This window comes from Epargyreus clarus, unplaced genomic scaffold (genome assembly GCF_041222505.1).
Source record: "Epargyreus clarus isolate Ecla_fem2 unplaced genomic scaffold, WU_Ecla_fem_2.2 ptg000036l, whole genome shotgun sequence".
In the NCBI taxonomy this organism is placed as follows: domain Eukaryota; kingdom Metazoa; phylum Arthropoda; class Insecta; order Lepidoptera; family Hesperiidae; genus Epargyreus; species Epargyreus clarus.
The window spans coordinates 5,240,722-5,258,441 of NW_027332241.1; the positions used below are offsets into that span (position 1 = coordinate 5,240,722).

The following is a 17,720-nucleotide window of genomic DNA, read 5'->3' on the forward strand; positions in this document are numbered from 1 at the left end:
TTGTAGCGTGGTTTATAGTTTTTAAACTATAATTATTAATAATCTGTGATACTGCTATTTGAAATTTCAATAACATGACAATGACAATGTCATTGTGACATGAGTAAAATAAATATTTTTGAATATGAGTTACTGATTAACATAATGATAAAATGTATTAATTAACACTTTCACAGTGTACACTTGTATATACTGAAACGGTTATGTATATTAATTAGTTACATTGCGTGTATTCTTTAAAAATAACATATCATTCCAGTACTTTCCTGTTGTACATATAACACGTTCGTACTTCAAATGTACAAGTTTTTTAATTTTATGGAGACCAATTGTTCCAAATACTTCCAATTAACCTGAATAAATCAACCGGTTTTATCTTACTGAAACCATAGAAGAAGCAAACGTTATTAAGGTATTTATCTAATCCAAAGCTAGAATTTAAGTAAATAGTTAAAATTAAGTGATCTATCACGGTATTTATCTAATCCAAGGTTTATTTTTAATTAGAATGAGCATAGATTATGCAGATTTCTTATCAAATTCCCGCCAAAAGAAAAAATGTCAAGGGGCAAAGATCGCGAGAAATTTCAGACGATATATATTATATATACGACGAGGTCGCAATGGCATTAATCATGATGTTTTATCATGATGTGTATGGTGGTAGAACCAATATGGTTCGACAAGGGAGGCATAGTCCGCGTAAAACTGCTAGTCCGCTCTCAATATAGAAATGAATCGCACTGCCACTATTCAGAGTAGAGGTGCGCAAAATATATCACTAAAGTGAAAAGAGAGAGATATATATTTTGAACTCAGTGATATATATCACTCTTTTAGCTCAGTAGCTCACTTTAACTCAGTAGCTCTGTAACAATATAAGCGACATTTTATATCAGTATTTCAGAGAATCAGATCAAAATGTTTTGACAACATTTTTGATTCCTATAATTAATACAAAACTGGCAAGAAATTATATATAAATTTCACAGCCAACGCTATTTGTATATCCCTGTTTTCATATTCTTAGCAAAGAAAAAAGATTTTAATTTAGTGTTTAATACGTAATGCATTTGACACAAATCAGACTCTGTCAGTCAGTTGCTCACTTGACTCATCACTCACTCGCGAGCGAGTATAACACTGTAGAGTTGAAGAAGATCTTATATCCGGAATTGTATGGACCTATGAACTCAACCATGTGACGCGGATATAAAGATATAATTCAAAATCGTCGGAGTTGATGAGCTCCTTTGATTGAGAGATTTAGCTCTTTCGTGAAGATATAAATCTTTTATATGACTCACTCGCAAGCTACTCAATTCTAATTCAGAAACTTCAGAGTGGGCTAGCAGTTTGGCGCGAACTATACCATCGCCACATCTATGTGTAGAGTGAAAAATGTCTGCAATTCGGTGGAATGTATGCATAAATTTTAACATATGAGGTGTCATTCTATATTTTTAAGCAGTTTGGTATTGGTGTAAAAATTCTCTAGTTATTTAAAGTGTTTATTTTCAGCAATCATAAACCCCCTTTATCTTAATCATGATTTATTTACTGCAAATAAAATAAATAACCACAGATTTAATATTATTATTAATTAATTTAATTAATTATTGATAATATTATATATAATCATAATCATGAGTAAGAATTTACTTTACAGTAAATATTTGTTATTTGTCTATGAGTTTGTTTGTCATTATATTATATTACATTTAACTAAATGACTTACTCCACAATTATTTTGATTGTCATACTAATGTAATTCATGTTTTTTTTTATTTTTTTACTGAACTTTGGTGAATAATGTTTTTCAGGCATATGTATGTCATATTCTTTGGCAAGCCTTGGTAGTTTTCCAGTTATCATTTTTAGCGAGCTCCACATTGAAAGGTTTTTTTTAGATATGCCACCCTTAAGGGGCCAAATAGAGGTGGGAAGTTAGATCAAACATCTGTCAATTTTAAAGCAAACAATATGAAATATAGCATTTGCATAGCATTTGGTTTAATCAAAGTAGTAGAAAATCTGTTTCAACATTTTTGGAAAATGAACCCCTAAAATAAAATAGTGGCTGTATTTTTGTATCATGTTATGTTATATTCTGCGCAGTCCCAGGCAACAGCTATATATGTAAAAGAAAATCCTATACCACAACCATATTAAAGTGTTATTGCAATAGCAAAAAATGGTAAAAGAAACTCCATAATATGCACGTCTCAATATTAATTTATTTAAACATGCTTTTAATATTCATGAATTAAATATATTAATGCTTGCGTGACTCAAGTGTATTCTCCCCTTTGTGGTTCGACTCTCTGCCTCATAACAGCAGTGTTCTGTTTTCAAGGGTGTGGTAAAGGAGACATACTTTTCCAAAGCGTCCCAGCTTACTAAGCTGGGACGCTCAGAGGTAGTGACGCATCTGTCCGACCTAAGTTAGGAATATCTACTCCTTTCTGAGGTTGATTACAGATGTCCATGGGTGGCAGTAGCCACTTACCATCAGGTGGACTGCATGCTCGTTTGCTACTCCTATATTATATTTAAAAAACTAGATATGCATAGGTGTCTGGGTTCAATTAACAGACAGCTGATGCTGATGAAGCAGACATGCATGCAGACAGTTCTGCGACAAGAACCTCAAGCGCCACCTATCGGATTTTGTACAGCGCCACCTATCTAAAAGCATGTTAAAGTAGAGTTCGAAAAACTTCATGATTGTTTATTTTCGATACCTTATTTCTAACATAAAAATTGACGCATAATTTTACGTATTATTTGTCTTTCTATTTACGACCTTTTTCGCCGACTCATTGTAACATAGATTACGTATCTTTTATTTCTATTAAATCTAATCTACATTACAATAAAACGCGGGCGAAGACCGGCGTACCGAATACTAGTGAAAAATAATACGATGCATAAATAAAAGTGTTTGGATAAATTTGTTTCAAACACTCGATTTTAAGAACGTGTGGGTCGTGACGGTGTCTGAGTCAATATTAAGTAAGAAAAGTGTTTTTTACGTATTTTATTTTAAAGAAGTGTGTTTTCGTTTTATTTCTATAAATCTCATAAATTATAAGACGTAATTTATTTATATTTCTAGGATCAAGTGTGTTTAATGGGATCAAGTGTAGGATTGTATTTTGACCCTAATAAAAAAGGTCTTAAAGATTTTCAAACTTGATTGATTAGGATAATCGTCTTTCAAAAAGTGTATTAAAACCTGCAGTGTACAAATTTCGTATCTTGCCAAAGGTATACATTTCAAAATTTTCCAGGGACTCTCATTATTCTAGATACTATTATAGTGCGCGTAAAACTGCTAGTCCGCTCTGAATATAGAAATGAATCGCGTCGCCATGGCAAATTGTATGACTACACCTGCTCGCAACAACTTCAGAGCGGACTAACAGTTTGGCGCAAACTATACCATACCGTCGTATTTTTTTTCTGACTGGGAATCCAGGAATCGAATTGACATTATGTGCATATTAGAAATTAATTATCATTTGCATGAGTTGTGAAGGAAAACATCATGAGGAAATGCCTGAGTTCTATACAGATCTAAAAATAACTATGTTTTTAAAGGTATGCGAAGTCTACCAATCCATACTCGGCTAGCGTGGTGGACTATGGCCTTAATCCTTCTCATTCTGACTTTAGACCCGTGCCGAATATTGAGAGGAAAATGGTGTAAATAGGGTTAATTTAGCTGTTAAGAACCCCTCTCTCCCCTAATCCCTAAACAGACTAAGATACATAAGAGATTTTTTTCAGCGAATATGTCCTGTAAAGTGAAAGTGACACAGGGCGTGTTGGAGGGTAAAGTGGCCAAGAGTCACTTTGGTCAAACCTACTTCAGCTTCGAAGGCATTCCTTACGCAAAGCCGCCGGTGGGACAGTTGAGATTTAGGGTAAGTAAATTTTTATATTGGGTATCATCAACATATCTTTTTTTTAAAGTTGGTAGAGCCCTTTGTGGTTAGATCCGGAAGCCCTACCGCCCCACTTATTTCTGCATAATAACAGAAGTATTAAGCGCTGTTGTATTCTGCTCTGAAGGGCGTGATAAGGAAGACTTACTTATCCGAGGAATTGGAGCTTATTCCTTAGGGGTAGCAACACGTAGTGGCTGACCACAAGTCGGACCCAATCCTATCTGAGGTTGATGACACATGTCCATGGGCGGTAGTAGCCATTTACCATTAGATGGACTGTAAGCTCGTTTGATGTTTCCATAATTTAAAAAAGCAGGAAAAATTCACACGTTAAAAGTTTAAACGTCATTTTCTAGCAAGCATTCAGTCCATCTGATGGTAAGTCTCTGCCTTTGTCCCTGTAGTCGAGGGACTTTAAATAGGGCTACGGTATCCCGTGCCTGTCGTAAGAGGCGACTAAAAGGGGGCTTCCGGGGTTGCGGGCGGCAAGAGGTCTAGCCGTCCGGTAAGCAACTCCGGGAAGGACGGCGGTGTGTGCGACCACACATAATACTGTCGTAAACACCAGACGGTGTGGCGAGTCATGGAGCTCACCTGGTTGGAGCCCGAAGGGGCAACGCGTTCAGAGGACTCCGGTTGCGTTCCGTAGGAGATCCCGGAGTCCTCTTGGCAACGTAGAGGACGGCCACCGGGGGGGTTTTAGTGCGGTAAGAATCCCACATAACCCTGTGTCGCTCCCACGGCACCGGGTACCTTTTGAAGGTTTCCTCCTCGTAAACAAAAAAAAGGCACTGCCTTATGGACATCTGTAACAACTCCATATGGAACAGGTTCTACCTGAAGCCGATCATAGATGCTTTGCCACGGAAGGACTATGACTCTTCATACGTAAAGCAGCCACTGTTTCACGCGTCATTAGACAAATTAAATTTTACTTCAACAATTTTGATTTTGTGTCATTCAAAAGGTTGAAATTTAAAATTCATAGGCAAATATCTTTATAATTTATTTAACCTAACTTCACCTCGAATATTGATGTGCTTATATTCAATTTTAATGTATTTGAAAGATCTTTACCGTTTTTCTTTACATAAGTTAATACCGTATCGTCGGTACTGATAATATGAAAAATTTAATGTTTTTATGCCACTTTAACATAAAAAGTGGGATTTTATCTAAATCCTTAAATCTTGAATAACTCTGAAGCACCCGAATTTCAGACATGGTATTACATGACTAAATTAGTTTCAAATGAGGTCTACTTTTACCCCTTGCAAAGAATTATCCGTATAATTTTCTTTATTTTGGCAACCGATTTTATTGTTTTTGTTTGAGAACGTTTCGTTCTTCTTCAACGTTCAAAATTGTATAATAATTTATATTATGATAGAATTTTGACCACTGAGGGGACATTAGTGTAAATAGTTTAGGTTAATATGAAATTTTACTCTTCAATAGACATGTTCACTTACTATTTAATTATTTCAGTCCCCACAGGAACCAGAAAATTGGTCAGGAGTTCGAGACGCTACAAAACCAGGAAACAAATGCGCACAAATCAATCCATATGGAAATCTAGTCTTAGAAGGTTCAGAGGACTGCCTCTACCTCAACGTTTATACACCAAAATTACCAGAAAAAGAAACAGCTAAACTCCCAGTTTTATTCTTCGTGCACGGCGGTAGACTTATAGTTGGTCAGGGAGACTATTACAGACCGGATTTCTTGATACGACATGACGTTATTTTGGTCACAATTAACTATAGGCTGCATATATTAGGCTTCCTCTGTTTAAACACTCCAGATATACCTGGTAACGCAGGAATGAAAGACACAATCATGGCTTTGAAATGGGTTAAGGATAATATAGAGCATTTTAATGGAGATCCCAATAATATTGTTGCTTTTGGGGAAAGCGCTGGAGCTGGTATAGTCTCTAGCTATTTATCCTCGAAAATGGCTGACGGGTTGATTACCAAAATTATTGCTCAATCAGGCAATTTGTTGTCTGACTTATTTATGGTTGAGGAAGACGAAGTTGCAAAGGCGAGAAATATAACTAATATTATGGGGAAGAAAGTTACTGATCAAAGGACATTGGCTGAATATCTAACTGAGGCGCCTCTAGATGAGTTGATCAATGCATTCGTGAACGCTGAATTGAGCAGACCACCTTCAATAATCAATGCGTACTTTCTTCCCGTCATCGAAAAGCAATTTGCCGGCATTCAAAGGTATTTTGAAGAATCTCCACATGCGTCTTTAAGAAATAATCGCTTCAAAAAGATACCAGTGCTCACATCGATATCTTCTCACGAAGGTGCTCTGTTTCTCCAAGATGATGGGCAGGGAAACTTTTATATAGAAGACGACTTTCAATATTTCATACCTAGGTTCCTGTCGATCAAACTGGGAACGCCTAAAGCGGTTAAATTCGCGAATAGTTTACGCAAATTCTATTTCAAAGGTGAAGAGCCTGGAAAAAACCGTTCGGACTATATAAATTTGGTTAGCGACGTATACTTTGGGCGGGACACGGCAATGTTTATAGAAGCTATATCAAAATATGTCAATACATATGTTTGTGTGTTTTCTTATAACGGCGCAATGAATACAAGGGTAATGAAGAAGTTGGGAATAAAAGGTGCATCGCATGGAGATTTGGCGCAGTATATATTTTATAAGAAAAGTAAGATTGGATTGTGTAAGGGAAAAGAGAAAATGGTTGTGGACGCACTGACCGAGGCGTGGTGTAATTTTGCTAAAACTGGGTAAGAAATAACTCTTCTAAAGTCTTCTACAATTTCTATATCTTATTTTTATGATAGCCGACGATGACAGAGCCTTTTGTGGTTGAATTTAGAGGCACTTACGGCTATTTCCGCCTGAGGACTTAATAATTCCCTAATAAATACGTAATAATTTCCGCCTAATGTATTCAGCTTTGCTGTGTTCTAGTTGGAAGGGAGTTGATTACAGATATCCATGGGTGGTAGCGGCCACTTAACATACGGTGAACTGGATGCTCGTCGTAGAAAAATGTTACTTTTTACTACTTTAATATTATAAAAATGATAGATATATTATTAATGATAGATATGTTATTTTTATAGTAACGGTTATTCTCGTAATTACTGTAATTAAATGTAATTATAAAATGTAATGTTATTATTTTCTTTTGTATGTTGTAACTTGTATAGCATGTAAAATAAATGGTTTCTTTCTTTCTTTCTTTCTTTAATGGGTGTTTTTTAAGCTTACTTCTATTGGTGTTTGGGAAACCGGTTTAGAACGTACTTTTAGCGGAGAATGACGTTTTACATGCCGATGTAACACATTATTTATTTGCTTTCTATTGAAATCAGCGCCATCTAGGTTAAAAATAAAATTACTACATGTATTGGTAGACATATTTTTCAGTATGAGAATTTATTTGATGGATTAGTAGTAACATATAATTAAAAATATATGACTAAAATAATTGTCACTTAATATAATTATTTTACCATGGTTGCTGTTGCCGTTTTATAATAATTAATTAATCAATTAATTATAATTACCACCTTCAGTAAATTATAATTGACTTATATTCTTATTTTTATTTTTCTGTAAGTAATTTTTTTATTCTTAAAGAGAAAAATAAAGATCTTAAATCTGTAAACAAATTTCTGAAAGCAAATATCTACACTGTTTTAATTTAATATTATTTTGTTTTCAGTAAGCCAACATGGACAAATCAAGAACAAGAATGGCTGCCATATAACACAGAAAAGAAATTATGCCTCAATGTAGACGATGAAATAAAATTAACTCGATATCCCAATTTCGAAAAATACGAATTTTGGTTCGATCTTATGAACGAAAAGTCGAAGCTTTGAAAAATACGCGCATATAAAATAGATCAAATATATTTGAATTGCCATAAATAGTTTAATGACTTACTTAATAGTTCTAATGAGTTGATTTAGGTATAGGCCGCGCCAAACTCCTAGTCCGCGCTAAACTGCTAGTCCGCTCTGAATATAGAAGCGAGTCGCGTAGAATAGCAAATTGTAGCACCCGCCCCGGCATCCTCCGCTGTCCGCTCTCGTCCGCGGGTACATAGCTGCGTTAGTATGCCCTTACGTTGCTACGGAGTATATGTTTGTAGTTGTGCGCAACAACTTCAGAGCGGACTAGCAGTTTGGCGTTGATTATACTTAAATAATGGATTGTTAAAATCCATTCATATAAAACATAGGTCAAGTACATTTAAATAGTCATAAATAGTTTAATGACTTACTTAATAGTTGTATTTTGTCTAGGTTAGGTGAATAACTGACTCTTAAATCAATATGCAATATCAATATGGATGTACATTGTATATTCTTAAAATGTAAAATTAATCGAACGTTTTTTGATGTACCCACCAAATCGCCATATTGAAAAAATATAGTATTAATGGTCACTAATAAGCAATGTGTCAATCGATAGCATACTTACAATCACATAATATTCAGTGAAATAATATCTTTAATTATACAGGGTGAATTTTCAAGAATTTGATCCTTATAAACAACACTATCAGATACAGGAATAAAATAGAGGGTGTATTTTTTTTTCAAAATGAACTCGTTCGATTCCCGGCTAGGGAAAAATACATTTTAAAAAACTAATGATGCAGTTTTAATTTTTATCAAAATCGGCCTCGTAATTTCTTTCAGCATTTACGCTAACCCTTATAGTTTCGGATTTGGCCCTGAAGGCCTATTTGAAAAATTCACCCTGTCTAGTTTCTGAAATATTTCATTTCATTTGTCGTTGTTTTCAAATCTTGTTGAAGATATGTCAATACAAAAAAATTAAGGGCCTTAATATTTGATAAATAATAAATGCTAAACATTCAATGCAATATGAACTTGTTTAATGATATTGTGTAATATGAACATGATTAAACATATTGCCCGGAATTGAACGCAATATTAATATATTGAACAAAGTTCAAAGGTATTGCAAGAAATTGTGATAATATATTTTTTTAACGTTATGTTTTTGTTCGTAGTAGATTCCAACACTTTCTAATTTAAACTACAACTCATATTGCGCGGATATGTTGCATATTGCACAGATATATTGATATTGAATAATTTAAAGATATTGAAGGAAATGTAATGTGATTTTGTAATATTCCTTCGTCTTAGTATAGCCCCGGCGCCAGACATAAACAAATATTTGAACAAAGACTTTGCTCACACATTTGAACACTTATTTGTTTAATTTTTTAACCTGTCACTAATCATAGTCATACTGTCATAGGCTCCTAGCAACTGGACTTTGTGTATGTGTAGCAGGCTCCTTACATATTTGAAGTTTGAACGCTTTGATGTGCGCTCGAAATACCGACAAAGGCAAAGTGCAAATGTTGGAAGCAAGCTTTGAACAAATAATCAAATACCCGTGCTTCAGTGTGTTCAAATGTTTGTGCCATGTCTGGCGCGGGCCTATGATAAACAATATTTTTTTTAATTCAATCTATTAGCTGGCCAAACGCTTTGTAACTGCGTAGGCAAAACCGCCATACATATGTCTAGAAAAAATCTTAAGCGATATTGTTGTCTAGTTTGTAGTATGGTAAAGGAGACTTATACAATATATTCCAACAATTCCTTAGAAGTAGCGAGGCGTCTTGTCTCCCATCTAAAGTAAGCCATATTTGGAGTTGATACGTGATTTGTGTTTAAAACAATTAGTTTTTTTATTTTTCTAATGTTATTTGTACTTAATGTTATATTTTTTATAAAAGTCTATTTTTTGTTAATTAATAGAAATATATATTGATATTGTTTGGCATGTGTACTATTGTAGATTTTTTCTCCGTAAAAAAAACTGACGCTTTTTACACTGGGGCTACCAGTAAGTAGCCCCAGTGTTTCCGCGTAAATGATAGTTAAAGTTGGTAGAATTACGAGGTTCGTCTCCGGAGTACTCCAGGGGTACTCGAACCACAGAGGGTTCCACCACGATAAAAGTTTTAGTGGTACCATCAAAAAAGCAATTACGGTTTACACATAATCTCTTTATATGTTTATGTTGAATCCTAATGGTAGAACCCTCTGTGGTTAGCAGTGCTAAGCGCTGCTATGTTCTGGTTTGAAGGGTGTGGTAAAGGAGATATACGAGTACTTTTCCGAGGCATTCCAGCTTAGTCAGGGGTAGCGTCGCATCTGTGGCTCAGGTAGATAACTAATCTTACCTGGGGTTGATTACAGATGTCCATGGGCGGCAGTAGCCACTTATCATCAGGTGGACTGCATGCTCGTCTGCTACTCCTATAATATAAAATGTTATTGTTAATGTGAAAAAGTAAATATTAATATAGTTATAATACGGTTTTTTTATTTCAAAGCTGTTCGTTAGATTCTAATTATTGGCAATGGAGTTCGATTAATCGAAAATTCTTGATTCTTGAAAATTTTTGGAAACATGAGTATTTAGAAGAGCTTAAGACAATATTTTTCTAGAAGAGTCACCTAAAATAGGTATGTAATATGTATAACGAAGTTATAAATAAAACAGCCGATAAATTTACAAGATTTTATTTTAATTATAATTATAAAAATACAGCATCAATCAACTATACTGTTGTAATAAAATGAAATGTTATCACTAGGTTATTTATTGGCACATCTATACATAAAATACATGAAAAATGACTTCATAATAAAAATGTAGGAAGATAGAAAGAAATTATAGTTTTAACTGACTTTATACCAACCAAAGATCCATATAAAGTAAGGATTGGTACTGTAATTTACAATGCTAACCAAACGCAATGCAGTCCAGCTGTTATAACGTAACATTTAGATACTCGCGAATAATCCGACAAATAGATTGCCGAATAATTAGATATAAGATGTAGTATGTAAAAGGTGCGCAAAAATGAATTATTTCACACTATATTCGCACCCATTCGTCTGTACTCGGCGAGTATCTAATTGTTACATCGTTGAAATCAGTGCGTTAATATTCGATCTTAAAACTCCAAGTAAGAGTTAAGATCATAATTTAGTTTTCGGTAAAGACATACTTTTATATTAACCATAATTATACTTTAATTAATTTTCAATAAAGCCGGAAAATAACACAATTTTTTGCTTCAAAATATGAAAACAGAAAATACAGTCAGTTTTTGATTACGATAGTACCTAATAATACTTAACAAAATAATATTCTTACAAAATGTGCATATTAAAGAAATGCCTCAAATGACGAGCTTATTATGGCCTGACATAATGCCAATTCAAAATAATGACTTGGTTCCATAAATAATGTATTCCAAAATGGATGTGTTAATATTGCACCTTTAGAATACAACCTTAAGTAGTATTAAAAAAGATAAACACCTTTTGAGAACTGTTGACAAATAACAGCATGCAAGTTTGCTCGCAATGTTTTCCTTGACTGTTTAAGCAAGTGAAAATTAAATTCTAATACGCACATAACTTTGGAAAATCAGAAGTGTGTGCCTGGGATTCGAAGCCCGGACCCTTCGATTGAAAAGCTGTTTTCAAAAGACAAAGACATAAGAGATGTCACCTTTTAATAGTGCTTAGGGTGATAGGCGTTTTTCATTCGAAAATCTTAAAACCGGCTCAATTTAAGAGAAAAAGTATCTATTGTGAATCTAGCTTTAGTAAGACGGTTTACACATTGACGTATGCCGGTGCGATTATTAGTCGGATGACAAAAAATAGGATTTTCATATAAATGACCCCTTTCTTTAGCAGTCATCATGATCATTTATCATCACTTTGGAATTTAATCATGAAAATGATTATCATCCAAAATTTAAATGCGGACTGAAAAATAGATGGAGAATACCAAACTTACGTCTGTCACGTTACGCGTCTGATACGCTCTGTCTGTAAATAAAATGAATCCCCCGACATCCATCCACGTAAACCGCTTTATCCAACATAATGGCAGTATATTCAAACTTAAAAAATCTAGAAATACAATTATACATTAGGAGCGTTTGTCCACCGCTGCCGTCACTGGAAGGTCACCGAGAAGGAGATTATTCGGGCCGACATTAATATGAAGTGACGGACGTGCGGTGAACACGCGGCTATAGTAAGGGAGGGTTGCATCATGTAACTTTAACATTTACAGAAGCCTAACCAACCGTCAAATCAATGGTTAAAAAATAATTCGTTGGACCATTTTAGTTGAGGTTAAAATTACGTCATAACTAATACCTAACTTTAACCGTTCGATTTCGTTCGGTTAAAGTTACTGTATTTGTCAACTTCCCTATCTAATATACCTATCTATAAAAATTGCGGTGACAGCGACACAAATGACAAATCACTTGGTGCAACATAGAATTCTTACATTCCATCGCTATCGTCAAAGTTGCTGTTATATTTAACTTTAACGCAAACTTTAACCGGGCTTTCGATGCAACGCACCCGAAATGTATGAACCGCTACTTCGGCGCCGTCATCTCGTTCTCGGTGACGGCAGCGGTGGACAAACGCTCTAAAATTTTAACAAGGCACCAACATCACAATACCAATCAAATTGTTAATTAAAATTTAATTTAAAAATTAGTTCAATAAATAATTTAGAATTTTTAAGAAATAATTTACCAATTAAAAGACGTCTAAATAAATGCGTTATAGGAATGTTTATACAGATAGGACACAACAAATTAAATTATTTTGAGAAATAACTAGATTTAAAAGATTGTGTATAGAACAATTTAATATAAGACATTCATAGACTGACTAAGTAAAGGACATTGGGTCTAGACTCAAAAATGTCGGAATTAAAAGTGCTACAAATATGACAAGAAGCTACAATTACGCGTCAGTTGCCATTTGCCCGTGCTGACGATCAAACGTCAATGACGTTTTATGTAATAAAAATTATGAGTGAATAATTTTTATATTTTAACATAATAGACACATGTATGTACCAGCCTAAGAAAAAAATTGTTATTTTTCGTGAAAAGACCCAACATCCATATACTAAGTCATAGTAAATACAATTATTTCATACGAATAAGAAATGTAAAAGTCCGACGGAATGTAAATAAATACTGTAAATATATAAATGCATAAAATGCTCATTATAAATATCTGCTTTAACTTTGCAACTCCCGGGTTTTAGCCGAATCGTAAAAGGAATAATTAGGACAAAAAAACCGTTTTAAAAATACTTACTTTAAAAAAGATACTTAAAAAATTATAATTATGTATCATTAGTTAAATGTAAACTTGTAAAGAAAAGTTTAAATATAAGAATTAAACTTGAGTCTTATATAACAAGCTAAAATTGAAATGTTGATACAAAAATTGTAATTATTTTAAAAATGATTTTAAATGTAAAAATCTTTAAGCTTATGAACAACTACGAAATTAAGCTTTAAAACCGATTTTTTTCATTTTTTATTTTAAGTAATTTTAATAGTCATTATTTCAATATTATTTTTTACAATGTAATAGGTACTTTTTAATGACAAAGAATTTATTTAAAGGTTCAATTTACTTTAAATTGCCCAGTTACCCAATGCCTTTTACAATTCGGCGAAAAAATTTACTTTTTCGCTCCGAGGGACTCGAAAAAGTTGACAAATTTGTTGACACCTATATTTTTGGGTAGATCATCCTCTGGTGGGTCGTTCGCTCTGATCACATCTTTGGGATACCCATTGCTTGACTGTACCATCTTAATTTCATTCGAAGGTCGCGGCTTCTTTTCAGAATTTCCATTGAAATGAGAATTAACACCATTCTCTCTTTGTTTCTCTACTTCTTTGACTTCCACTACCTCTGGCGCGTGGATTTCTTTAGCTACGATATCTTTTACACACACGTTTTCCTCTGGAGTATCTTGAAGACACACGTTATCTTGTAAAACCTCTTTAGGTGAATCAACCTGTTCTGAAATGACAACTGCGTCTGCAAACTCATCTTTATCATCAACAATAACTTGAACATCTTCTGTAATTTGAATATCAGAGCCAGATTCTTCGATAGTTGTAACTGTTCTTATAACAGTTTCTTGGACAATAACTGGTGTTGTGTCTAAGAAAACTTGGATTTCTTCGATCTTTGTGTCGGTTTTAGCCTCTGTGCTTCTGGGGTGGTCCCAGATTCTATAGAACTTGGTGTAGAGCTCCTCCCAGTATTCCATCTTCTCCCTATTCGGGTTTGTTATAAGGGACAGCTCGTTCCCGAGTTTGAGACAGTAGAGGTTGTCTTTAGTAACTGGTTGCCAAGTTACTGTTATGTATTTGTTCTCGTCTGGTGTGGGATTCCTGAAATTAATGGGAATATTTTAAGGGTTATATTTATTATTATTATGCATAAACGCTTTATAAGGAAAAAATAAGATTCTCGCTTTGCAACTACTATACAATTATGTTATGAACATATAGATTAATAGAAGTCTATTAATATCACTATTACTAAGGTATGTTTGACCAAGTTTTTAACCCAGAACCTTCTGCATAAAAACAGTAAATTCAAATGTCAGATAAGAATAAAACACTATGCAATGATTAGATAAAGAAAGAAGTCTTGCTTTGTCCCTTTGGGTACATTTAGGTATGTCTCACCAGGAATCGAACCCAGGATCTTCTGCACTCCAAATCAATATGCTGATAAATGCGACATTTTAATCACAGCAGGGAGTAAATCTCTTTTATTACGAGTTCTTAAATACTTCGACTAATTTAAATCTTAACCTTAACAATCAACTTACCCAGTTTTAACAAAGTTGGTCCAGAGCCTCAGCATCCGTTCTCTGGTCATTACATCCTCAGACGTCGGCTCGACGCCCTTCTGCGCATCATTCTTAAAGAGATAACCCAGTTCATCACCATGAGCCGCATGGGTCAACCCGAGGGTATCAATCATATTCTTGTTAGTATTCAACTCTCCAACATAATCGAAATTGTAGAAGTAAATTGGTTTGTTCGTCACTTTTACCAAATAAGTTATGAATCTGTGTGTATCTACGTTGATTAGGATGTCTGATAAAAGCTCGAATCTCTCAGCAATGCTTTCGACTCCAGTTGGAGATTTGTCCTTGAAGTATAGCCTCCGTATGCCAGCAGCGATCGCTAGTGACTCCTCACTGTTCCTCTCTATGTGCAACTCAGCAGGGATGTAGGTTTGTAAGTCCTCAGCACTCCGTTCTCGTGTAAACTCGAGCCCATTCGCTCCAATCATGATCGGAACGTTCGCGATTCTTCCAGAACTCAAAACATCTATGAACGGCTCAGTCAAAACGCTTTCAACCCCCGGAAACTCCTTTTCGACGACAGCAGTGAACATCATCGTACCCTTTTCAACAAATGTCTCACGTGGGTTGAACCTGTCGTACGCTTCAACGATGTCCTTAACCGGCGTTGTGGATAGGAACTCTAATATCTCGTCCACATCCCCAGATTCGCAACCCAACGCATCAGCTAATTTCCTTGCGTTTCCAACAGGATCTTTCTGGAACGCCCAGCTGTTTAAGGCTACTCCGGATTGGATGATCACTTTGCTGATCAAGTTCTTCGTCAACGGACTAGCGGCTAAGATTGACGCCGCCACACCACCCGCGCTTTGACCAAAAACGGTGATATTTCCTGAATTACCACCGAAAGAACCGATATTTTGCTTCACCCAACGGATAGCTTGAACGATGTCTTTGAGCCCAGCATTTCCAGGGACTTCAGGAGTGTTTAAGCTGAGGAAACCTAACGCACCACATCTGTAGTTTATCGTCACAACCACCACGTCTTTCTCGACTAAATAATGCCCGCCGTATAAGGAAGAACTGCCTGACCCGTAGCGGAATCCTCCTCCGTGTATGAAGACCATGACTGGGAGGAATTCCCCATCAATATTTGGGGTGTAAACGTTGAGGAAGAGGCAGTTTTCGTCGCCAATGTATTCCTTGTTTTCTGGGTGTAACTGAGCGCTGATGTTGCCTTCTGATGAGGCATCTCGTATCCCCTCCCATGACTCCGGCTCTTGTGGGGCCTGGAATGAAGAAAAATAGATTTTTTAACATCGTAAGTAATAAATATTTGTATCAATTAAGTAAGTAAATTATATTAAGGCGTTACAGGGTTTTTTATAAGAAGATTGTATGGTTTTGAAATCACAAATAAATAAAAATGAAGTGACTAACTGTGATTTTAAAATAACTTCAACTTTAAGGAGATAGAATCTTTTACTGACTCCGGCGGCACTACCGCCACACCTACATATTTCTGCTTAATAAGAGCATTGAAGCGCTGATGTGTTCTGGTTTAAAGGGTGTGGTAAGGGAGACATACATTTCCGAGATGTGTTGCCACTAAAACCTAAGACAAAAAGGCTTCGAAAAAGTTTATGCCACACTGGAACACAGCCACTTTTATTAAAAAGTACAAATAAAAACCCGAATGCCTAAAATATAGTCTATGTTCCACAATTCATACGAATCCAACGACACCTCATATGTTAATCCGTCAAGCCGTTTAGGCTGTAGCGTGCCAAAGAATAAGACACACAAACACTCAATTAACATTACCCTCCGCAGTCAGGTAAACAGGATTGACAGTGGAACTACCACAAACGTCAGTTCTACCAACTTTCAACATTCAACTCCTCAGGGGTTCAACATAACTCAGTACTTACGTACGATTATTGCATAACACTTACATAACATTACAAAAATTAACTGCAACATTCTATACATTATGTAAACCATTTCACTTCTTAAACAAATATGAAACGCTGGGATATGCGAGATGATAAGAGTAATCTCTACAAACATGATAAGAGTACATGAGAGCAGATATAGGAATATTGCTTGTGACGAGGCGCCTTCGCTTGTGTCATCAATAAGCCACTTTTACTCGACTGCACAGGGGAATGTTATGTCTCACATTTTTGCACGCCCTACAGCACAAACGGCTTAACAGATTTAACATATGAGATTTCGTTGGATTCGTCTAAACTGTGTAGTGACGTAGGCTACATTAGTAAGGAGCCAGGTTTTTATTATTTTTACAATATTTTCAAGCAATTTTTGCTAAATAACAGCAGTGTTTAGCGCTGCCGTGTTCTGGTTTGAAGGTAAGGTAAGGTAAGGCATACTAATCAGAGGCGTAACTTACTCCTCAAGTAGTAACGCATATGTTGCCTATAGGTAGGCCTTTCAATCTTATCGTGTGTTTATTACAGATATCCATGGACGGCAACCACTTACCATCAGATACATGCTCCGGGATTTCAAGCCCGGGCCACCAGTGTAATAAACCGAATAAACCTATATACATACTAGTAGCGTATTTTATACCAATAGGGTATCACCTTGACAATCATATGATCGACAAAGTAAAACGTCGTGGTCGGCAGTTGGTGAGACTGCCAGTGGCTAGTAGATTTAATATTGAATTTTGAATTAAAATACAATCAAACCTTGCGCCAAGTCTTACTTAAACATCATCAATCCATCCCCGTCCCACTGCTGGGCACGAGTCTTCTCTCAGAATGAGAAGAATTACGCCATAGTCCACCGCGCTGGACAAGTGCGAATTGGTCGATTTCACATACCTTTGAAAACTTTTTAAGATTTCTCAGATTACTCTCGATGTTTTCCTTCACCGTTAGGGCAAGTGACAATTAATTTATATTACGCAGTACGCACATAACTTTGATAAATCAAAGGTGCGTGCCTTTAAATACTTAATTCTTGGTTCTCGTGGAATGATTTTCGAATTTTAAAAATCTTGGGTTA

The 17,720-nt window shown here is 35.3% G+C and overlaps 2 protein-coding genes across 2 annotated transcripts in view; one reads left to right on the forward strand and one right to left on the reverse strand.

Annotated features, from left to right (window-relative positions):
- Positions 1-153: 153 nt before the first annotated feature.
- LOC140756986 (esterase FE4) lies at positions 154-9,223 on the forward strand. The gene is made up of 4 exons (XM_073092531.1): positions 154-412; positions 3,793-3,929; positions 5,442-6,724; positions 7,672-9,223. The coding sequence occupies exons 2-4, from the start codon at positions 3,798-3,800 to the stop codon at positions 7,829-7,831; spliced, it is 1,575 nt and encodes a 524-aa protein (XP_072948632.1). The 5' UTR covers positions 154-412; positions 3,793-3,797; the 3' UTR covers positions 7,832-9,223.
- Positions 9,224-12,907: 3,684 nt separating this feature from the next.
- Positions 12,908-17,720, reverse strand: part of ae48 (alpha-esterase 48) — a 31,905-nt gene continuing 27,092 nt past the window's right edge. The window contains exons 4-5 of the mRNA XM_073092532.1: positions 14,703-15,973; positions 12,908-14,256 (exon numbers count right to left, since the gene is read on the reverse strand). Of these exons, the coding sequence (XP_072948633.1) occupies positions 13,533-14,256; positions 14,703-15,973 (1,995 nt within the window). The 3' untranslated portion in view covers positions 12,908-13,532. The remainder of the gene's footprint in view (positions 14,257-14,702; positions 15,974-17,720) is intronic.